The sequence below is a fragment of the Tenrec ecaudatus genome, chromosome 2 (assembly GCF_050624435.1).
Source record: "Tenrec ecaudatus isolate mTenEca1 chromosome 2, mTenEca1.hap1, whole genome shotgun sequence".
Lineage (NCBI taxonomy): Eukaryota > Metazoa > Chordata > Mammalia > Afrosoricida > Tenrecidae > Tenrec > Tenrec ecaudatus.
Window position 1 is genome coordinate 54,659,950 of NC_134531.1, and position 25,488 is coordinate 54,685,437.

General features: G+C 40.7%; 1 protein-coding gene across 1 annotated transcript in view; it reads left to right on the forward strand.

The window, feature by feature from the left end:
• The first annotated feature begins 1,825 nt into the window (after positions 1-1,825).
• Positions 1,826-25,488, forward strand: part of RAB3C (RAB3C, member RAS oncogene family) — a 304,608-nt gene continuing 280,945 nt past the window's right edge. The window contains exon 1 of the mRNA XM_075543027.1: positions 1,826-2,053. Within this exon, the coding sequence (XP_075399142.1) occupies positions 1,826-2,053 (228 nt within the window). The remainder of the gene's footprint in view (positions 2,054-25,488) is intronic.

Here is a 25,488-nt window from a genome sequence, read left to right on the forward strand (position 1 = left end):
GTTACTGTGTTTTTCTCTTTTCCCTCTTTGTCTCAAGAGAAAGGTATAATTATTAATCAGTTTTTATCGAAAAGAAAACAAAGCACTCACTAAGCACTGTCTAATAGAAATCTCTAAAATTATAACACTGTTATATATCTCTGCTGCCCAATATAGTAGCCATTGGCCACATGTGACTGCTTAGTTTACCTTTGAAAGGCGGTGAGTGGATTGGAATGTGAATTTTAATGACTTAAATCTGAATGTAAATATCCCTGTATAACTACTGCTTGCCATATTGGGTAGTGCAGCAATGCCCAAAGAATGCCGAGCACAAACAAGGTGATAGATAGATCATTAATCGATGAGATGTCTTATTCTTTAAAAAATCTATATTGAGCCAAATTATATATATTATTTTTCATGGATATTGAAATTATCATTACAAAAAATGAGGGAAAAATAAATAGTAACCCAAATATCTAGAATTAATAATAAAACTCAGTCTTTAGCCTATGCCAGTGGTTCTCAAACTTCCAAATGTAGCAACCTTTTAATGCAGTTCCTCATGCTGTGGTGACCCTCCCAACCAGAAGATGATTTTCACTGCTACTTCATAACTGTAGTTCTGCTATTGCTAGGAATCGGGTGACCCCTGTGAATGGGCCATTGGACCCCCCAAAGGGGTCGTGACCCACAGCTTGAGAACTGGTGGTCTATACCAGATACTTTACATATATCATCTATTATTTTCACAAGTGTTTAGGGTTTCATATATGTGTGGGGGGGGGGTGGGTTTGGGTGTGTTCCCATTTAAGTTAGAGAGGATCCCAAGGTATACCAATATAAAATAACCATCTCCAGTTCACAAAGCTGATAAGTGGTAGAGGCAATCCCAGAAAGAATACTTAATTGATAGATATACCTCAAAATTTAGTTCCCACAACTTATTTTTGTACACTTATGTGGGGCAAGGAGAGACATCCAAAGTTCATGGGAAAATATCAGTATATTTTCATTGTATTTTTAATATTTTTAAGCCTTCATATCTTTTTGAAAGCCTCCTACATATCTTCTTATCATCCTCAGCAATAGAGTATGGGGGTTAAGAATATGGACTCTAGTATTATACTGACTTATTTGAATCTGGCCTCCATTAATTGTTACCTATGTGAACTTAAAAGGTATATCTTAATAACCCCATGCCTCGATTCCCTCCTTTTAATACATGACTAAATAAGTGTACCACCTCATAGGGTTGTAATGAGAGTTAAGTTAATGATCAGGGCCTGGTATATCGTCTGAACCATATGCGTTTGCCACCACCACTGCTATCGATGTGGAGAAGACTGCGATTTGTATCTGGATGCTGTTTGGATGTGATGTGAGGAGACGAAATGGAAATCCGCTCTGGGTGTAGTTCCCTAGGAAATAAGACAGACTCTAATAATTCAAATAATTCAGGAAGAAACAGCCTGCTGTGCAGTCACTTTGGTGTCTCTTTCCCGAGAATACAAAGTGCCAGGGCCCACCCGCTCCTACCCGTTCTTCATCTCTTTGCGTTTCGTGTTACTCTTACTGAAGTCTCCTTTGGTGTCTTTGATTGGCGCTGATCGCTGAGCACAGACAAACACCAACACAGCTGGAAAGAGCTGTAAGATGTGCTGGTCCCCCTTCCAGCAGGGAATGATTGCCATGGATACAGGCATCCGAGGAAGGCTGGGGGCTGCTCAGCTTGCCTCCTGAGGTTTCTGACAGCTGTTTCTGGCAAGGCCAATAAGGAGTGGGCGGCTAGCTTCCTAGGAATGTGGGAGACTGATCCGCACCTCTTTTGTTCGTCCCTCAGATGGCCTCTGCCCAAGACACCAGGTACGGCCAGAAAGACTCCTCCGATCAGAACTTTGACTACATGTTCAAACTGCTCATCATCGGCAACAGCAGCGTGGGGAAAACGTCTTTTCTCTTCCGTTACGCGGATGACTCCTTTACCTCGGCGTTCGTCAGCACAGTTGGGATTGATTTCAAAGTAAAGACGGTGTTCAAAAATGAAAAGCGAATCAAGCTTCAGATTTGGGTAAGTGGCTTTGAACTCTCCGTGTTCTTCGGTCTGGGATGTTGACCATGCAAGTGTGTAAGCGAAAAACAACAACTTTCTGCCTTGTTCTGTCCCCATGGGGTCCACACACCTTTATTTCCAAGTTCTTTGCTGCACAACATGCTCTTTCAAAGACCGTGGGCTACGCTCCTCTAATAGATGCAGACTGATTTATCCCTGCATAGGAAATAACACTCCTCATACATTTTCAGAAGAAAAACTCCATCCCGTTATCTCAACACTCCAGAAGTCTGTCTCTTGTGACCTATTTGACCTTGAGCAAGCCCATGGATTCTTCTATGCCTCTCTGTTAGTCCATAAAATAGGCCAATAGATCTGGCCATTCAGTTCACAGGAAGCAGCTTGCCATGGACATTTTAGCACAGACGTTAAACCGCCAAAGGCAGGGAAAGCTTAGCATCAGTCCCTTCATAAAGCCTCTGATATAACCTTCAAGATGGTCTATTTACACTTCACAGACTTTGTGTTCTCACCTCTGAGGATTATGTTCACAAACACACAAATTCAAAGAGAGCAACACAAAACAAATGACTGGGAATTGCGTCTTCCGAAGAGGGACAATCTCTTGATAAGGTTTGAGGTCCTATGTTTAGCTTTCGGCCTCCCCAGTTCTAGGAGGATGAAAAATCACTGATTCCTTCACTAACTGGGTAGGATAAGTGGAGGAGACCAGCTAGCAATAAACAGAATGAAAATGTATGTGAGTATCAAGTGTCAAATAACATGACATGATGTAATCAAAAAGCTCTGTACACCAAGAGGATTGATGGATCTCAGGTGCTATCGCCTTGACTCAGACTCATCGGGACCTCATAACAGAGGGCAGCACTGCCTGATTCTACTGCTCCGCCCAAATCACAGCTCGTCAAACCCTATGTTGCAGCCACTGTATCAATCCATCTCCCTGACGGCTTCCTTCATTTTTGTTGACCCTTTATTTAACCAAACATGATGCCATCTCTAAGGATTGATTGTTCCTTCCTGATGGCATGTCCAAAGACATTACTTCTAAAGACCATAGTAAATATATAAATATAAATATTTATATATATATATCACGTGATATATATATCACATGATATCGATACATCTCTTAACTCTGATAGTTATTCCTCTGGCTGACATCTCCTGGTTTCTCTTACTTTCTTTGTATCTTAGAAATGTTTAAAAATGACTTTTGTGATCATATAGCTAAAACACCAAGGTCATTTATTAACTCAATATTATGATTCATAGTAATTTCTTTCCAGGCTTTTGACAGAAATTTTCTGTGGAGATATAAAATCGCCTATCTTATTAGAGTGTCTGCATTTCAAATAACTTAGTTTTTTTTCCACAATTATCCCAACTCCCCTTCAAAATGTTCGGAGAAGAATGGATTCCATCGCCTTTCTTGAGCTGTAAAGTCACCACTGAGTCAATTTCAGCATGACAGTTGCTCTTCTCTGAACCAACCAAAACTTAACGCAGATCCTGGAGATGCCTCAATCTAACAACCCTTTATGCTTTTCATTTCCATAAAGCCTTGGCCCATCATTATTTTTAAATTTGCTTAAGCTTCCAGAACGTACAATTTTTTAAAACGCTCTGTCTCTTGACAACCCTGGATAGGCTAGCACCTTTCTTTTCTCATTTCGAGGATTTCTTATCTCCTGTTTCATTGGGTATCCTCGGAAATCAGCAATTCAGAACCCCAGCATCCTGCTCTCTTCTCAGCTTATACAGTAGAGATGTCCATTATCATTCTGATAGTTTTATTGGAGTATAATTTGCATATTATGCAATAGTTCAGTCCTAGTGAGAAGAGTTGTGCAATCATCAGTGTGTTCAGTCTCAGAACCTTTCCTACTTTCTCATAGCATGTTTCCCATGCTCCTGGCTGATTATTCACCCAGTTACTATCTCTATACACGCACTTATCCCAGATTTCATATACAGAGAATCATACAAAGCAAAAGAAATGGGGAAAAAAAACTATTAACAATGAAAAAAACAAAACAATGCTATTTCAGTTCTTCTCACTTAGGCACATAGGGGAAATCTCAATCTAGTTGCGCTTCTGGGGCCCAAGATGAGATGTATAGTACCGTATGCCTAGTGATGGTGTCCTAGGTTTGCCTAAAGCATTGTTGCTTATTTAAGGATGGATTGCGTATATTGATATAATTCTGATCACTCTGTTCATCTTAACCTGTTGACAAATAGTACTGTTTCCAAGTTAGAAAAGCACAATACAAATAGTTTAAGTCACTTGATTTTACCATGCAGCTTTACCAGAGCAAAGCTTAAAACCCAGTTCTTCTGCTACATGGAGCTGATTTCTCCTACACAGAGCGAGCTTCTTGAATATGTGCTGCGCTGTAATGCAAACCCTAATCAAAACTAAGCCCTCTGCCTCTAGGTCAATTCTGACTCATAATGATCCCAACCTTGTTGTCAATGGAACCCACCAGACACAGAACCATCAAGCTGGACGCTGGGTTTCAAGTAGCATTGCTAAATGGTCCGTGGGGGAGAGCCGGGGTGACAAGGCTGTCCTGTGTCATTGGATGAATTGCATTTTGCATGTGTTACTTACAGATTTTTCATTCATCAAAATGATCGCTGGATTTCCACTAGTGCACATTCAATTGAAGCAGTGATTCTCAAGCTTCCTCAAGCCACGACCCTTTCATACAGTTCCTCATGTTGTGGTGACCCTCCCAACCATAAAATGATTTTCATTGCTACTTCATCACTGTAATTTTGCTACTGTTATGAATTGGGTGACCCCTGTGGTAGGGTCATTCCACCCCCAAAGGGGTCACGGCCAACAGGTTGAGAATGCTGAATTAAAGCATTTTTCACAGGTTTAAGTACATTGATTATCTCTTTTGGACATGTTACAGCTTCTTTCTGTGAAGTCTATTACTGCCTTGAAATAAACTTGTTTGCAGAAATATCACCATCCATTTGTAACTAGTTAAAAACTTCATCTCCCTTAAGTAAATTTACAAATCTTTTGATCTTTCTGAATGTTAGCATATTTATTATACTTACATTTTATTGCCATTTTCATTATTCTCAAATCAAACATTTTCAAAATTTTGAGATACCAAATATTTAGTCCCTGTCTTATTATCTTGGCTATTTAATACTATTATGACTACATGGAGATACATTCAGTATTGCGTTTCATTTTAATTATAGAAAAACAAGTTTACAGTTGGCAGCTATGATATTTGACTTCTAGGTTGCAAAACAAGTTCACCGTGAGAAAATACATTATCCATTTATCACTAAAATTTCTAATTGAGAAAAATTTAACATAGCTTAGTATCACTCATTTCTATTTCATACCAGTCCTACAAGGCAGAATGGAATTGCTTCTTTGGGCTTTAAAGGTTGTAAATCTTTAACAGAGCAGACAGCCTCATCTTTCTTCTTAGAAGCAGCTGGTGGGTTTGAACTATAATTCTTGATGTTAGTATCCTTCATGTATTTATTTTCACCATCTAGACTACAAGTAAAAGAACATCTCAACTGATGGCAGAATTTTGCCAAGTAAAGAAAGGTTTGGGAATCCCAGCGGTGTAGTGGTTATTTGTTGGTGTGCTAACTGCCAGGTCAGCTGTTCAAAGCCCCCAGGCACTCTGAGGGATAAAGATGGGGCTCTTTCCTCCCATAAAGAGTTTTGGTCTTAGAAACTCATGGAGGCAGTTCTGCTCTGTCTTCTAGGGTTACTATGAGTTGGAATTGACTTGATGGCAGTGAATTAGTGAGAAAGAAATGGTTTCTAAAAAATGAATAAAATTAGACTTTTTAGAGTAGTAATTTCAACAGCCTGGGTTCCCTGAGTAACGAGCAATTCCCCTAGTCTCAGGATGTAACAAAGATCTTCTTCAATTGGATCTCTATCACTTTAAAAAATGTATTCTTTAACTAATGGAAGTTTTAGCTTGCAAAAACCATGCTTTACTAAAGAATATAGGTTTAAAATTGGCGGAGAGCAGGGTAAGAGAAATTGTGCTTAAGGATTAGAGCAGGCATTTATCAATTTTCGTGATAAAGTACATTTCATTCAATTGAATGTAAATTACATCATTCCCTCTCCCCCGCCAAACCCTCTTATCATTCTGTATTGTTTTCTTCCTCCATCTCTGCCCTTGCTTCCTCCTTTCTTTCTTCATTACTGTGCTCCGACTCTATGGAGCTTATAGGAAGTCATCTTCAGAGTAGTCGGAGGGCAGGATGGCTCCGCATGGGTGGGCAGGTTGTGCATGCTGTCAGGGCACTGAGCCAAGCTAGTCAAGGGGACTGCGACCTACAAAGATCTCCACTTGTGGAGCCTGTGCACCCTCCTCCACTCTGACTGGCTCCAGGAAGATGGCATTATCTACTTGCCAAGAGAGTTCCTCCTGGCCTGCATTCAACAAGAAAGGACTTTTGATTCTCATCAAGCAGTCAGATACTTAGGCAGGATCTTGATCTGATGCCAGTGAAGAGATGGGCAAGCAAACCAAGAGAAGCCCCGGGCCCTGCTTCTTGAGTTGTCTCTCAGAACCCAATGGCAGCAGCTTCTGCCATGGATGCCATTCTGACAGATGTTTGCGATGTCAGCCATTTTCACCACAGGCTGGGTACATTTCTGGGTCGAAGGATTTGGGATGTTGGTCAAATGAGCTCCTAGACACTAATAATAGCAACATTTATTGAGCCCTTATGGCATATCAGATGTTGTGGTGAGCACTTTATGCGTATGTGCACTTCTAAGTTTATTTTTTGCCACAAATCAATGAGGGATGGTGATATTATTAGCTTCATTTTCTAGATGAAGAGACAGAGCCTCAGAGAGAGAAGATAATTGCTCAAGGTCACCCTGGCTTCTATAAGAAACAGGAGTTCAACCTGCGCAAGGCGTTCATAACTCTCATGCAAAAAGGAGGTATTGAAACACCGGTTGATTTGTCTGAAATCTTCAAGAGATCCAATATTAAATCCTGCATATCTTAATCCTTTGCAACTACATTTTCCCCCCTTCAGGATCGCTCAAAATATTTCAGTATTTCTTCTCTGTCTGTTCCAAAAGTATGCATAGTTACAGAAAGGGATCAGTTGGAACATCCTCTCTGCCAGCAGGAGTGCTTTGCACATTTTCTGTTTTCTGTTTGAAACAGAAATATATGCAAGTAGGAGGGGCTGGAATCCTTTCAACGAACTCCTTCATACACATTCTGGAGGTCCCGTGTCTACTGTTGAGGAGGCTGCATAGAAGAAGAGCTCATGTAGGGAAAACTTTGAATAAGATGGAATTAACCAGGAGGCATTACGTCCTGTACCCTATGCATTTGGGGCCTCACTTAGCCTATAACCTAGCCATTGATTTCAGGATGATGTCAAAATCCTCGTAGCTATAAGAAACAGTTTGTAAGGAAGTAGAGTTTTCTGCCTTAAGAGAACCAATGAAGCCAGTGACAGCTGCCAAGACCATTCCTGGTGCTGTCATATGAATGCTCTTTTCCCCATCACATTTCTCTAACTTAGCATCTGCTTTTCCTGAGAGATGGAGAAAGACAAGGTTTCATTTCACTCTCGAGAGGAAGCTGATACTGTGTGCGAAATGTCAAGATGCACGAAAATATTCACTCTGTCAGACAGCCTAAAGTAGCATCACTTGAGCTCCTCTGTGATTTAATCCCGCTTCTCAACATTGACAAGACGTGGAGGACCGTCAGGCTTTCTTTGTTTCTCGTCTCTAGTAGAGTTGACCAGCTAAGTGGGAAGGCGGGCACACATTAACATGGAAGCAAGGACCCCTACATGGACCAGTAGGTATAACTGACCAAGAGACAGTCAGTGTGTGACCCAGCTATACCAGAACAAGACAGGCAGTCTGGAAATCTTGGCATTGGTGACTTTACTCACACTCCCGGTGTGACCCACAACCCTGACTTCTTAGAGCCTCCATGTACTTATTTGTGAAACTGGGGGAAATTAAACCTATCCCTTTAGCTCTTAAGTATTTGCTATAATGCGTATACATAGAGCAATAATTGGCACAAAACAAAGAATATTCACTTTCTTCTTTTCTGAAACTTGTGTACAGACCTTTAGACTTTTGTACTTAATGGAATGCAAATCAAATTCTTGCTGGATCTCAATGATGCACTAGACACTGTCAGGTGTCTATTATGTACCATATACATTATTGAAGGATGCACAGTACCTGCCACAAGGAAATAAATCATCCTTGGTGGTGAGATGGCCAAGTGAAGAGAAAATTCCATATGTTTAGATAAAGCTCCCATTCCATGGAGCACCCTGGTAGATATGAAACTCCAAGAAGGCATCTGAGGGAATCTATATATAAGCTGAGAAGTAACAAATGGAAAATAGAGTTTTCTTTTCATTCATTTATTTATTCATTCATTCACTAATCAACACTGAAGTTTCTACTGTGTGTCTAACACTCTGAAGGAATTTAAAATTAGAAACAAACATAAAAAATATTTAGTTTGTGAAAACCCTTTGGGGAAATAGCATACTCTGTTTAATCAAAAGCAACAACCTAAGTGGGAAACCTACATTAGATGGTCAAGTAGAGTTCATGCAAGATGATCATTGAGCACAGACCTGCAGGATACAAGGAGCCAGTCTTTGGGAGACGTGTTATTGTCAGGTGCTGATGAGTTGCTTCTGGCTCACAGCAATCTCAGAGCAAACTGAGATTGCCTGGTCCTGCTGCAGCATTACAATCATTGCTGCATTCAAGAGACCATTGTTTCAGACCCTAAGTCAATCCAGCCTATTGAGGGGCTCCCAATTTGTTGCTATGCTACTGAGCACGATGTCCTTATCCTGAGATTTTTCCCTCAAGATAATCCATCCCACGTAAGTGAAACTAAACTGGAGGTATTTCTTTCATGACAGATTCTTTTGTTCTGTTAGAAGTCCATGGTATGTATAGTCAATGTTCTCCCCAACACAATAATTCAAATGCAACAATTCTTCTTTGATTTTCCTTATTTATTGTCTAGCTTTTACATGTGAAAGAGGTGATGGCAACCTGATAGCTTGGGTTAGATGCACCTTAGTCCTCAAATACCTTGCTTTTTAACACTTTAAGTGGTTATCTCTTAACTGTCTGTTGTGGGTTAGTTGAAGGTCTGTAGAGCATATCAGTTTTACATTCTACAATTCATACGTGTTTTCTCTCAACTCATCACTTACAGTCCCATAATGAACCATTACTTACTCCATGTTCTCTCTTGGTGTCCTGTTTCCTTCTTAAAGAGCGTCTCCTTCTTAAAGGAGTCTCTTGAAGTAGATTTTCTTAATACATCATTTGATTTCTTGACTTCTGGTCCAAAGAGCACTGATTATGAATCCAAGTAAAATGAAATCTTGAACAACGTCAATAATTTACAAAAAGTAATTGAATCGGAAGATGAGGAGTGTGTATTGACTTGGCAAAGGGTGAAGAGAGAGACTTAATTTTTTCCACCATAATTTCATAGAGCATATATAGCCTAGTGCTTGTTCACCATACCTTAGCTTTACTTTCCTTTGCCCTCCATTTGAGCAGGAATACTTTTAGAGGATTGGGGCCTGGGAACCTTCTTTAAAGAAAAAGGTACAGAAATATCTTACTTTTGGATATGCAGCAGAAAGTAGATACCCATACAAATACATTGCTTTGTCTCACTTAGAAGGAGCAACAAACGTTTTTCCTTAATAAAATTCATTATATCTTTACGTTTAGAATTCACTACAACCCTGTTTTTAAGGAGCACTTTACCTGCCTGTCAGTAGGTAGTAGGCACAAAAGGACACATGTGGATCAGGAGAGGTAGTTACATAGAGTGCAACAGAAGAGCGTACATCGGGAGAATTTAGGAGAGAATGGTATAGAAAGAACGGTGCATTGGGGTAGGATACTGGAGTCCCAACCCCACTCGGTGACCTTGAAGCCAAGGACAACCTCTTTGGCCAGTAGTCACCTGATCTTTAAAATGAATGGAGGAGAACTCAAAATCAAAATAAATCTGAGATTCAGTGATTCCTAATGCGCCTGCAGAGTTGTACCTGCTTTATCAAGTGCTAGAATTTGCACCAACTCCTTTTGAAATGGTTGCTATCCTTAATTCCAGTTTACAGGTGAGGAAATGGGAGCACAATGAAGGTGAACAATGTTTCTAAGGTCAAATAGCTAACAAGTGACAGTAGTTAAAAAAATAAAAATCTCAGTATGAACCTTCTAGCTTGGAAGCCTTTTCCATAAACCACTGTGGTATGTTCCTTCATAACTGATGTTTTTGAGCAATTGCTCTGGACCAAACACTGGTCAGAGTTTATTCTTGAGTTTACAGCAACTTCAAAATGGTGGTATTAATAGCTTTTATAGAGGAGGAAACTAAGACTCAAAAACGTTCATTTCCCCCCTCTATGTCATACCGCTCTTTCCACTGCCTTTAAAGGGACTGGGCATTATTACTCTTCTGATTTCTTAGGGGGAGCAGAGAGATCAAGAAGTAGGCAATAATCAATGGAGAAAAATTTCCCCTCAAGTGTATATGGCAAAAATGAACAAATCAGGACCCGGTTTTCCATGTAGATGTGTGCCATTCTTGATCCTCTGGTTTGTGTAGTGCTTGCAAGCCTCGTATCCAAAGACTGCTGCTCTTAAACCTTCTGAACACTGCAAGCCCACCTTTCACGCAGAGAAGGATGATTTTGTCTGAGAGAAAGTCCATCTAATCAAAGCTTTAAATGACCAATATTTCAACATGTATTTCAAGGGGGAAATGCCCAACGTGTTTGTTACGTATTTACTTACCTTAAGAGTAATTCCACGAATTCCTTGTGGAATACTCTCCTATTTAGTCGCCTCAGCATGATATTTTCAGGATTTTAAATTTTGCTTACTTCTTTCCTGTTTTTCCTTCAGAGTCAAACTACTCTCCTTTATGGTTCTAGGTACCTTCATCTCACACTGTAATTTGTTTCTTAAAATGTAGTGTTTTCTTATAAGCCAAGTGTAGTAGACTGTGTTGTCTAGAGAAACAAAGCCACTGACCGTCCTTGAATATATGGATACATACACACACACACACACACACACACACACACACATATCCAGAAAGTGCCATAGCACGGGTCCTAGGCTAGCTGAGCCCTCTCCAGACTCATGTCGCTGCAGGAAAATGACTGAAAGCGGTGAAGAGGGAAGTAGGGTGATGACAGACCAGTGGGTACAGATTTCATGGATCCAAGTTCAATGGGATCATGGTATCATGCCAACTGCTCTCCAGGTCGGCAGCCCACAGTGAGAAACAAAGTCCTAGAGAGGAGGATGGGGAAAGATCAGAGAGAAAGGTTCTCACTGACTCCCTTATAGAAAGGCCACACCCCAGGGAGGCATCTTCCGGCAGTGACCTGATTGATAAATTATACTCCACGCCTACATTTTCACACAAGTTCAAGTTGACATGAAATCTAACTGCCACATCAAGTAATCAGGTACAGTGTCATTGCGGACTAAGTTAAGAGGGAAGTGGCTGCATGTGAACATGCACATCCTTTTCAATGCCATGCATGAGCGTTGGCTTTGGATGTTTGGCCTCTCAGGAGCCTCACATTGCTATCATTTTTACCTCTCCATTTATTCACCAATCTTTTTTTTTCTTGCCTAAACACATTGTTACTGGCTTGGCATTAGGCCTATTCTAGACTTAACTGCTATTGTGTGCTGTCAACTCAATTCAGACACATTACAATCTTAAATAGGATAGAGTACAAGTGAACCACTCCGTAGGGTTTCCTAGGCTGAAATCTTTGGAGAACTAGGTCACTAGATCTTTCTCTCTATGCACTCACTTCTGATTACCAGTTGAGAGATGAACCATGGCACCATCTAGACTTAAATCTCAAACCAAACGCATTGCCATCAAGTTCATTTCAACCCATAAAGCATAGTAGAAAATAAATAAATATGTTTAAATTAAAATAATAATTAAAAGAAGAATAACAGCATTTTCTCGGTAAAAAAGTTCATAAAACTAGTATTTGTTATCTCCACAGACACACACAAAAGCATAGTAGAATTGCCTCCCTAGGGTTTCCAAGACTGTAAGCTTTACAGGAGTAAATTGCCACATCTTTCTTTCTTTTTGGAATCATTTTATTGGGGGCGTGTACAACTCTGTCACAATCCATACAGACATCCATTGTGTCAGCACATTTGCTGGCTGCCATCACCATTCGCAAAACATTTTCTTTCTTCTTGAGCCCTTGGTATCAGCTCATTCTTTCCCCTTCCTCCCCCACCCTCCCTCCCTCATGAACCCCTGACAATTTATAAATTATTATTATTTTGTCATGTCTTACACTGTCCAAATTCTCCCGTCACCTACTTTTCTGTTGTTCATCCCCCAGGAAGGGGGTTATATGTAGATCCTTGTGATTGGTTCCCTGTTTCTACCCCAACTTCTCTTTCCTCTCCTGGTATCACTACTCTCATTATTGGCCCTGAGGGGATTATCTGTCCTGGATTCCCTGTTTCCAGTTCTTATCTGTTCTAGTGTACATCCTCTGGTCTAGCCTGATTTGTAAGGCAGAATTGGGATCATGATAGTTGGGGGGAGGAAGCATTAAAGTAGTAGAGGAAAGTTGTATGTTTCATTGTTGCTACACTGCACCCTTGACTGGCTCATCTCCTCTCTGTAACCCTTCTATAAAGGGATGTCCAGTTGTCTACAGATGGGATTTGGGTCACTCTGAACTCCCTCTCATTCATAGTGATATGATTTTTTGTTCTTTGATGCTTGATCCTTCATCCCATCAACACCTCGTGATCACACAAGCTAGTGTGCTTCTTCTATGCAGGCGTTGTTGCTTCTCAGCTAGATGGTTGCTTGTCTATCTTCAAGCTTTTATGACCCCAGACACTATATCTTTTGATAGCCAGGCACCACCAGCTATCTTCACCACATTTTCTTATGCATCGGCTTTGTCTTCAGTGATCATGTCAGGAAGGTGAGCATCATGGAATGCAATTTTAATAGATCAAAGTGTTCTTGCATTTAGGGAGTACTTGCATACCAATTCCCACCTGCTACCTTAATACTAAACTTATAAATATATGTATGCGCTTAGATCTACTTCACCGTCGTCATATATAAATATATTTTCATGTGTACATGCCTCCATTTGTACCTCTATAAATGCCTTTTGCCTCCTAGTTCTTTCCTCTATTTCCTTTTACTTTCCTCTTATCCCACTATGCTCAGCCTTCATTTGCTCATGCAAATTGCTTCATTGCTTCATGCTCAAGCCTCTTACACCCTCCTTGCCATGGATTTTGGATCACTTGGTGTTCCCTTTACCCTGGGTTTGTTAACACCCACTTCCTTTCCCCTGCTTCCCCCTCTCCATTTCTCCCCCCCCTCCATTGATCCAGTTGTTTTCTCCTCCAAATTGTTTATCCCACCTATCTTATCTAGATAGATCTGCAGAGATAATAATGTGCACATAAAACAAGACATAGCAAAATAAAGCAATGAAAGAAAAGAAAACAACAACAACAACCCAAAAAAAAAAAGGTCAGCAGTTCGAACTCACGGGGAGGAAAGATGAGGTTGCCTGTTTCAGTAGAGATTCACAGCCTGGGGAAACCACTGGGCAGCTCTCCTCCACCCTGGACGGTGGCTGTGAGTTGGGATGATGGAACCCAAGGCCCTGGGTTTGTTTGTGGCTCTGAGAACTCTGCAAGGCTGAGCGTCTCCTGGACAGGGGGCCTAGCAGCAAGAAGAAAGACTCAGGCCTGGGATGAAGGGAGACAGCAAGGCTCTGGCCACATCTTTCCATGGTGGAGAGACTGGGAGCTTCTGTCCAACTTCCGGTCGATTGCTTCATTACTCTGCCACCAGAACATTCTAGACTGCTTGGATCTAAATTCTCCTAAGATGACGGTATAGCGGTTTTGTGATTTAGATTCAGAAATCAGGAAGTCAGTTTGAACCTTATGAAATGTGACTTTGGGCAACTTAATTTCTTTGTACTGTGATTTTTCCGCACTTAAAAAGGGAATTATGGTAATAATAACAACAATTACATTGTCGTCTTTTGTAATAACTGAAGAAAATGGTATCCACAAAGATCCTAGCAAAGTGCCTGGTCCATTATAATTTCCCTGGAACCCCCACATTTTAACAATATTGACCTCTCCTGTCTAGCTCTACACTCTCTGGAACCTGAAATGGAATTTTCAGGATAAATAATCTGCGTTAATGCAGACAAACATTTATCAGAAAAACTTTAGTTTGGATGTGCTGATATGGTTCTGAAATACACATTGCGTACATTAACAAGATGGAACATTTTCCGGACATCTGGATTCCTCCCCAATTCATTGATGAATTTTGATGTGCCCAAGCCAGCTGTGTTATTGGAATGTTTCTGGTGTTTTGTGCCATCTGTTCATTTACATAAAGGCATCACCTGCATAGGGAAGGCAACCCTCCACAGCTTGTTTATTAAATGATAATAAAAATGACCCCCCCCCAAAAATATGATTTCCTGACATTGGGGAGGCGGGGACAATTATAAATCATTGGGTCCACACAGAGTTGTTATTAAAAATGCTGGGATATACTTTTTTTCCCAGGATATTGTCTAATGATGCTGACAACTTCTGATCTAAGATACAGTGCCCATATCAGCAAGCCACCTGTTATTTGCTATTCATTTCTTTAAAGTTATACTGAATTGACCAGTTATTTTGGCATTATAAAAAGATAGCCTGAATCTAAGATCAAATGAATCACTTACTAATTCCATATTCATTGCTTAAATAAGATTTAAGGGAAAATCACAAGATGCCTCCTACATAAACAATACTTAACACTAGTGACTGTCGAGGCAATCTGTACTCATGGTGATGCCCTGTGTGTCAGGCAGAACTGTGCTCTACAGTTTGCAATGGCTGTGATCTTTTGTCAGTTGATTATCAGGCCTCCCTTCTAAGGTGCTATTAAGTGGATTTGAAATGCCAACCTTTTGGTTAGTAGCTGAGTGCTTGACTATTTGTGCTGCCCACAGGTTCCCTAAGTAGTAGTTACTTATTTTCAGAATTATGAATATTTTTTTCTTCCCTTCTTCTTTTGTTCTCCTGGCACTAAATTTACTAGTTCTGAACATTGTGATTATGGCACCTGTACCAGGTAGATAAAATATGTAACAAATGTTAGAATCAACTGATACCAATCACATTACTCAAGCTTTTATGGATGCACAGAAATGAAAGGCAAGGTCTCTGCCTTTACGCACTTACAGTCTTTGAAAACACCTGTACAATATCTATCAAGCATCATACAAGCCCTCATGGTGTAGTGGTTACGCATTGAGTTGCTGACTACAAAATCACCAGTTTGAAATCACCACCTGCTCTGAGAGAAAAGATGAGGCTTTCTACTCCGTCAAGAGTTACAGTCTCTGAAAATAAGAAGGGCCCTTCTATCTTGTCCTATAGGGTCACTGTGAGTTGGCATCACTATGAAGGCAGTGAGTGGATTTCTTTGTTTCTTTTTTAGTACAGTATTATATTTAACTGTGTGGACCACAACAAACTATGGATAACATTGAGAAGGATGAGAATTCCAGAACACTTCACTGTGCTTATGTGGAGCCTGTACCTGGACCAAAAGGCAGTGTGGTTGGAACAGAACAAGCAAATACTGAGCGATGTGAAATCAGGAAATGTGTGAATTGGGGCTGTATCTTTTCACAATACTCATTCAATCGATATGCTGAGAAAATAATGTGAGAAGCTCTTCTTATATGAATTGCTCAGCATCAGAATTGGAGGAAGGCTCCTTAACAACCTTGGCTATACAAGTAGTACAACCTTGAATGCTGAAAATAAAGAGGGCTGAAAGCACTCCTGATGAAGATCTAAGATGACAGCATTCAGTCTGCTTACACCTCAGTATAGCACAAACACAAAAGTTATTATAACTGGACTACATAGAAAGCATTATGTTGTTTGGTGCCACTGAGTCAGTTCTGACTCCTAGCAACCTGAGCACAAGAGGACAAAGTAGCTCTTTATTCTGGTAAATGAGAATACTGAAGTTGTCAAGGATTTTATCTTACTTGGGTTTACAATCAACATTCAGGGAACTGTTAATCAAATCAAAGGAAATATTGTACTAGGCAAATCGCCTGCACACACTATCTTTAAAGTGTTAAGGAGAAAAGATGTGGCTTTGAGAACTAAGGTAAATCTGACCCAAGCCAGAGTATTTGCACTTGCCTGATCTGCATGTAAAAGAAGAATTGGTGCCTGTGAATTATGGTCACCGGGAAGAATATTGAATATATTGAGGACTCCCAGAAGAACAAAGGAATCATGGAAGAAGTAAAGACAGGAGTCTCTGTAGAACTGAGAATTTTGTGTCATGGACTATTAACATGTTATCAATACAGTCCAATCCTTGGAAATGGAAGCTGGGCTTGGTAAAGTAGAGAGTTGGCAAAAGAGAGGAATACCACCAAAGAAATGGATTGAACACAGCGGGTACAATAGTGAGCTTGCACAGTCCAACAATTATGAGGATGGCACCGGAATGGACATTGTTTCATTCTGTTGGACATAGAAGTTGGTTCTGAGTCATAAATGACTTGAAGACAACTGCTGAGAGCAACAATGTAAAGCATCATGCAAAAGTATGGTTGTTGTTGTTAGGTGCTATTGAGTCATTTCCCTCACAGAGCTATCCGATGCACAAAAAAATGAAACAGTGCTGGTGGTTTTGAACTGCTAGCCATGAGGATCACAGCCCAATACATAACCACTACACCAAGTGTTCTGGAACCCCCATTCTTCTCAAGGCTATCCATAGTTTTATGAGCTACACAGTAGAATGTTAGTGTAGTCAAAACACAAATAAACATATTTCTGGTATTCCCTTGTTTCAGCCAAGTTCCATCTGCCATCAACAATGATGTCCCTGCGAATGTATAAAGTAAAAACAAAATATACACGTACAGAGAAAATATGAAAATAGAAAGAATTGAGGTGGGTGAACGTATCAGATAAATTTTGTCAAAAGACAAACAGGGAATTCAGAAAACTTGAGTAATTTTAGAGGTCAGTAGAGGATTGAGAGCATCAGTAAGGGGTTAGCACAGACCCAGAGGGAACACACCAGAGAACATGACCACCCTGTAGTGTAGAACAAGAGGAGGAGGGAGCATTCCTGGGAGCAGGGGAAAGCTGGAGCCTTAGGAGAAGGCCATTGGACGGGAGCCTGGGCCTTTTAGAAGAACCCAGTCACAGCCCTTGAATGGGTCAGTAGGGAAGCGTCCAAGGTAGTAAGCACCCTGACCTGTCATTCCTCCTGCTGGCTGATCTCTTAGCAGTACCAGCACAATGAAGAAAGTGGGCAAGGCTCTCTACATCATGATTTACATTCTCAGAAACCCACTGGGGCAGTTCTACCCTGCCCTCTAGGGTGGCTATGAGTTGGCGACTATTTGATTGTGTGACTTTTGGATATAAAATAAACACAGAACTTTCCTCTAGTTCTTTAATGCTAGCCCCTCCTCCCCACCACTATCATGACCCCGATTCTGCCTTACAAATCTGCCTAGACCAGCACATGTACACTGGTACAGATAAGAGCTCGCAACACAGGGAATCCAGGAGAGACAAACCCCTCAGGACCAACAATGAGTGTAGTGATAGTAGGAGGGTAAGGGAAGGGGGTGGTAAGGGGGAACAATCACAATGATCGACATATAACCCCTTCCCAGGGGGCCGGACAACAGAAAAGTGGGTGAAGGGAGACAGCAGTCAGTGTAAGACATGAAAAACATTATAAATCATCAAGAGTTCAGGAGGGAGGGTAGAGGAGGGAGAAAAAAATGAGGAGCTGATACCAAGGCCTCAAGTAGAAAGAAAATATTTTTTAAATGATGCTGGCAACATATGTACAAATATGCTCGATACAATGGATGGATGGACGGATTATGATAAGAGCTGTAAGAGCCCCCAATAAAATGATTTTTTAAAGGTTGAAATAAATAAATAAAATAATTAAGTTATCAAATAAGGGGTTTGATGAACTTAAGTAGCCTTGATGGAGAACTGATCAACTGTTCAGCTGCTAACCCAAAGGTTTGCATTCCAGCACTTTCAGCAACGCCTTGTGGGAAAGACTTGTTGGCCATTGTTTTATTGACAGTCCGCCCAGTTGTCCAGCATTGGCAACAAAGTCTATTCCAGAATTCTCATTTAGTTGGATCTGATTTTAGATTATTGTTCTCAGGTGCTTAAGTAAAAAGTTTCTATATTTATCCAATCTCAAAGAGAATTTGTTGCCTTTAAAATGCCTGATATTTTCCCATACTATATTCTGTAATCATTCAGTTAGTTTAAAATGTTAGGCCAGCTTGGAAAAGCACATCTGAGTCAGAGAGAGAAGCTAAGTGGTAGAAAGAACTGTAAGGGAAACTAAAAAACTAAGTGCCCGTTTCCTTTAGAGATTTATGTATGTTGGCGTCTCGGCTGTATGCTTATTCGCGAAGAGTCCAATTCCTGGTGCGTGAATGTGAGTTTGTAGATGTGTGTGCAGGTACAAGTATGTGATTCCCAATTAGAGTTATCCTACTATTTTTATGTGTTCATTTACAATGTCTTCCATAGTAATCTAGTCTCTATTGTATTAGTCAATGAGGATATGGAAAATGCTTTTCAGTTTTATATTCCTTTTTCTTGACAGAGTATATGTCACATAGTAGGTGTGTAATAAACACTTCTTTAACAAGAAAAAAAATAAGATTATAGACAGGAGAGCCCGATGGGGAAGTTCTACTCTGACAGGGGTGGGGTGTCTCAATGAGTCAGTATCAACTCAACAGCACAAAGCTACAACTTGGGGCAGATATGTGCCCTGTGCAGAAGTAATGTGGCAGATAGATGCGAACTTCAGAAAGCTTGGGGAGAAATACTTATTCATATTTATCACTGTCAGAGGATGTCACTTTACTTGGCTAGCACAGATAACAAAAATAAAATAAAATTACAAAAAATACCCCACAATAAGCATCTTATTAACATTTTGGTCTGAAGAGAGGCTGTGCTTTGGGGGCGTTGAAGTGTACGGGCTCTGCCTTCTCTACCGCAATTGAAAGTAGAAGAGAAGTCAAATAGTCATTTTAGAGAATTTCCTCCCATGCATTATATAGGAAAGCTTTATAGTTGGCCCTTAAACAACCTGAGTTTGAACTGCGGGGGGGGGGGGGGGGGGGCCCGCATTTTCACAGTTGGGGTTTTTTTTTGTTTTGTTTTCCTGTTGCTATTGTGGTGAGCTCAAGTATTAACAAGCATCCGCTTCAGAAGTCTGACACTCAGCAATGCTAATCATCTCTGTGGGAGGGAACTTAGCTCTGGAGAGGCGGATGTGCTCAACACTTGAGCTCACTGGTAATAGCAACAGAAAAAAAAAAAAAACCAACTCCACAAATAGGTGAGCCTGTGTCCTCCCAACCTATATTGTTCAGCAGTACCTTACTCTCCAAATGTTTTACCTTGTAGGAAGTTTGCACCTCCGCCTCACGCTGCTGAAGGTCCTCTGTAGAGGTGTTTTGGTTTCCATTGTCCACATGGTCCTCCCTAGCTATCCTCGCAGCCATTCCTCTGGCTATCCTATTGACGCTTCAGGATACATTAAAGAGTTGGCCCTTTGAACCTACGACGCTAATTAATGTCTGCTGCACAACAAAATAGATTAATTTTCCCTCAAAATTGGGTGCAACTCTATGTGGAGAGAATATTAATGAGCACAGGTTCCTTATCAAACCTTCTTCCACAGCACTAGCATCCTCTGGGAAGGGAAATAAGACAAACAACGAAGCAAATGGTTTGGGAGCCTCATTGTCACACTTGCCTGGCAGGCCAGCCCAGCCTCCTAAGGCATACTGGGGGTGCACTGCTTGAAGGATTGGTGGTTGAAAATCAATCCACTTTATTTTAGCCAACAGAGCTGCCTTCCTCTTTTACAAAAGGAAAAAAGTGCAGTAGGTTATTATTTTTCTTTCAAATTTACAACACAATTAACCTCTGGGTCAAGAGAAAAACTCAGATGATTTCACCTCTACTGCTTCATTCTTCACAAAATCGTAATCAATTGGAGAAAGTGAGAATTAAAAGCATTCTTCTCTCCTTATATGGCTGGCTTTTGCACTAACAAGGTCCGTAGGTCTGGTTTTGAGGGTGAAATTATAAATTGAGTTTGTAATAACATGGTTACCAAGAGCTGAAAGCAGAGATGAAAGGAAAGAGGCTTGTTGATTAGGGAAAAATCAAGACCTGCCAGGAGACCTTTGATCTTCCCCTGACTGATGGGACTCAGCCAGAGCAACCAGAACACTACTCTCAGTGGTGAGACACTCAAGTTTACAAACTCGCTCGTCACAGGACGTCTGATAAAGTCATATATGAAGGCAACAAGACAAAGAAGGCGATATAAAGTAAAAACCATCAACAGTCTTATTCCACTGGAGTCTGGTCAATGATTTTAGCAATGATTTTAACCCTCTCCAGAAAGATATCCCTCAAATTGTTATGATAGAGTCTGAAGTTTGTCAGAATCATTTGAGAAATTTGTTAAAAATGCAGATCTGGGGACCTCATCATGGTTCTGAACCAGAATCTGTGAGCAGAACCATGGATTCTGGGAGCTTCCATGATCCAATGAAGTATAAGTAGAGAATGGTGGTCCTAGGTCTTGGGTGGCCCATACAATCAGCTTGTGCACAGTGGAAGGAAAGTCTACTTGAGTCTGCAAAGGGTGAACATAAATCTGGGGAGAGCTAGCCTACGCTACTCTTCTCAGATTGCCTCCGGGTTTCTGGAACGAAGGAGCAAGTCTTATGTCAGCCCCTGTATTAGTTCGGCTTGACTAGAGAAACAAATCCAGGGTGACACTTATAAGTATATAAGAAAGAGGTTTACATAAAGAGTCATGGTATATTAAGAAAACATCCCAGCCTGTTCCAGATCAAATCCATAAGTCTAATATTTTCCAATACCAGTCTATAATTTCCTCTTCAGCCATGCAATGCCAAATGCAGGAAGATCACATGTCACTGGGTGGAAAGTCTTGTATAACCTAATGCATACAAAGTCCTAATGACTAGAGGGGACTGGTCTGTATTATTAAGGTAGCGAGCCATTCCGTCAGTTTCCCAATCCCTTACTGGAATGAGAGGGGGGGAATTCAGCTGGGAGAAAAAAGGCAGTGTTCTATGGGGTCTTGTAGAAAGATGCTTAGGGAACACATAAAGCATGCCCCTTTCTGACTTCATCTATAAGGCAGATCCCCTGGGAGATGGCAGTCTACAGGAAAGAACCCAGAGTCCCTTAGAACTTCAGCTCGGTTTGCAGCCTCTGTCTCTGACCATGCCATTAACTAGAATGGGGGACTCTAGGAGGTAAGTTGGCAGGGGACACACAGTGTTGGGACATCTTATACAACATCTGCAATGGCTTTAGTCCTCTAACATGTGTCATAAACTACTCCAGTCCTAAAAGATTCCAGGAGAAACAGTTGAGATGAATGCTCTCTATCCAGCTGTAGACAAGAGGACCAAATCAAGATGAGCGCTCCAGTGAAAACTCGTCACACATCAATCACATCATATCAATAGCACATATTGACCTACACAATCTGTCATTTAGTTTTCGACTTGATTTCTTTCTTCTACTAAATGGTGAGCTTCTATGGGGGATTTCTAGCACCTAGATTGTCATGTTTGGCCCACAGAATGTGTCATAGCATGTTGAATACATGAATGGATGTCATCATGTCTAACAGGGCTTTGAGCATGCTTGCTAGCTCTCCAAATATTTACCTGTGACATGTATTTGATTGCACTCCTAAATTTTTCTCATGTATTTTCATTTCTCTGAGTGATCATATTCTTCCTTCCCATTCTGTACAGGTAGTTTCTGTCTTATGATGGCTTTCCATTCTGATATTTCAATCATAAGGTGGTTCTGATGGATGTCAGACACCTCATTTAATTTTTGGAATGTTTTCATTATTAGTATCTTTTATTATCTGTACATGTATAAATATAAGCTTTATTGGCCTTTGGGGGGTTGGTAATTATAATATGAATATCTTGTAAATCAGGAACTACCTATATTTCAGTTGCATAGGTTGAAGGAGATTTGTCCATACCTGTAAATAATTGTAAGAATTATGTGGGTCAAGGTCATCTGGAGGAGTTCTGCCTCCCAGGAGACAATGCACCCTCCTGACTAGGTATACAAATCTTGATGTCTCCTTGCCTGAGTTCAAAGTCTGTATCTGCTCTGTTGTAGAGGCTTCTGAATCTCCCCAAGCCTCGGTTCCTTCATCTGGCAAAAGAGCATAATGCAAGTGTTTACCTTCTAATATGATCTAGAGGAATAAAGAAGGTAAACATGTACACCACTTAGCACAGTGCCTTATTGATGGTAAGAGTCAATAACTATTAGCTCTTGTTATTATTTCAGGCATGGGTTAATTATAGGGCTCAATATTCTTTCTCAGAAAGTTGTGTTTTGCCTTTGTGAAGCTTTGTTCTTTTGAGATCCAACCAATTACCAAGTAGGAGTGGCCCACCAGCACCACATAGGTGCATATCTCTGCAGCTCTCTACCTGAGAAGGACTGGAAGGTCTACTGGAAGATGCAGGTGGACCCAAGTGTGATAAACATCAGGCTTCAAAAAAGCCTAGAACCACCCCTGATTAAACTTCCTCTCCAAGGAAGTGGGAGGAAAACCAAGGAGTAATAGAAGCACTGTCTCTGGTGATATAGTAACAATATTTTTGTCCAATGCTGGAGAAAAAGAATGACAGTGGCAGTGAGGAAAGGATCAATTGAGGGATCGCTTATGCCAAAAAAATGCCACTTTTTGATAATCTTGCATAAAGAACTTAATTCGTTTTGGATGGTCACAGTAAGGGGGGTGTTTGATTCAGGAATGCCCTGGCACGTGATATCCTGTAGAATCAGTGCTAGAATAGTGATGTGTATAAACAACATATATTTATTGTTCTAAATTTTCTATAGGAGAAAATATGAAGATAATTGAGGGTAAATAAAAAGTATGGTTGTGAAACCTCAGAAGTATTTATCAAACAAAAATATCCAAATGTAGAGTCATTGTATCTTGCCATATTCTCTAGGTCCACGCACTTCAGCATTCTGGGCTCTTTGATTTACACCTTATCAAATGGTAATATTGGTGTTAGTAGCACTCAAATCATGTTCCTTTTCAATGTTGTCTGGCTCTGGGGAACAAACTGAAGTCTTCAGGGTCAAGTGAGATGGATAGGTAAGGTTTCCTAATGAAATGCACATAATACCGCCTTCCGACCCTTGAGAAATGAGTGCATTGTTCAGAAGGAATGCATCTGTGGTAGTCACCTAATCTGGTGTCAATTTGAGGATTAAGTGTATAGGGGTGGAGTCAAGTCTGTCAATCTAGAAACTGTCATTGAGACCTCTATGTGGGCATGGCCTCCTGAGAATTCTGGGAAATCCGGTACTTCCTCTTTGGAGGCGGGAAACACTTCTCTCTCTGACACTCCCTGGGAGACAGAGCAGCTGACAAGACACATGGACCCATCCTGATGCAGAGATCCTTGCCAGTGCTGAGATGTTTCCAATGTCACTGGATCCAAAGACTGTCTACCCACTGGCCTGTGATCTACATTCGGCATCATTGCATGTGTTTCATGAGTCTGAAGAGGACTTTATAGATTGGTATTGGACATATGGGCTAATATTAGATTTGTGGATTTGATCTGGACTGGGCTGGGATGTTTTCTTAATGATCAATTGCTCTTTATATAAATCTCTTTCTTATACACATATGTGTGTCCATGGATTTGCTTCTCTAGTCTACCCAGACTAACACAGCATCTTTCCTGGCTTATTTTCTCTCCAATGCATTTTTAATTATCTTAAAACTTCTTCCTAATAGGAATTTGTGATTGTCCTTCAAGAAAATCTATGAAAATGACACATTTGAAATCTTTCAAAGAGCTGACATCACCTTTTGAGCTAATCTTTCCATTTAATTTGTCCCACCATAAGCCGCAATTATGCTAAGACCTTTAAAAAAACTGATGAGACTAAAACAAGTGTATTACTGAAGTAACTCATCAGCAGCTGTCTAGTCTGAATTGGCTAGAGAAACAAATCCAGGGACTTTCATATATGTATAAAAAAGAGCTTTATATCAAAGAGCAGTTGTATATTGAGAAAACATCCCAGCCCAGTGTGAATCAACTCCATATATCTGATATTAGCCCATGTGCCTGATACTAGTACATAAATTCTTTTCTGAATCATGCAGCACATGCAATGATGCCGAATGCAGGAAGATCACAGGTTGAAAAGAAAAAAAAAGGTCGATAGAGAAAGTCTTGTGGATCCAATGGCAGTGGCAGCATCCATCATAGGGCTGTCTCTGTAGGTCTGTGCCACATGGCTTGCTAGGGTCTCAGTGTAACTCCACATGACTTGTCCACAGGAACACAAAGATGGAGAGAGGGTGTGGCCTGCCTCTAAGGAGAAAGAGAGCAAGTTCCCAGAACCCTCATGAGAAAGCCATGCCCACAAGGTGGCATCATCAGGCTGTGACCTGATTGACAGGTTAAACTCCACCCCTATACTTATTTATCAAGTTGACATGAAATGCTGTAACTACCACAGCAGCCATTCATTGCCAGCAGAAACATGCTTGATTTGCGACAACCCCCTGCCCTTCTTACCTGGATCTCTGGTTGCAATGCTTTCGACTTATGCACATATGCTAAACTGACCTAATGGAAAGCTGCTGTCAAGTGGTTAAGGAAGAATGTCTTACTTTGACATGTGTAGATTTTAAATCCTTCCTGAACAAAAGCTTTCCAAATGAATACATCTTAACATGACTGCCATAGTTTTCATAAGACCTCTCTCTTCTCCTCTATCACTGCCATTGAGTTGAGTCTGACTCATCATGACCCCATAGGACAGGGTAGAACAGCCCCTGTGGGTTTCAGAGATGGCAACTCTTCTCAGTAGAAAGCCTTTTCTTCCTCTCAGAGCTGCTGCTGCTGTCAAACTGCTTACCTTGTGCTTAACAGCCTGATGTGTAACCACGGTGTCACCAAGCCATCTCTAAAAGAAAATAGAGAATTAAATTGGCAATTCATAAAGATACTTGCTTCCAAGAAAAATATTGTCGTAATCGTGTCATCTGGAATAGATCCCTGAGTTTACAGGAACAGCGTTTCCTGAATAGGATTTTTTAAAAATGATTTTATGTATTTTTTAACCAGACAATTGCAATGCTGGGAATTCGATTTAG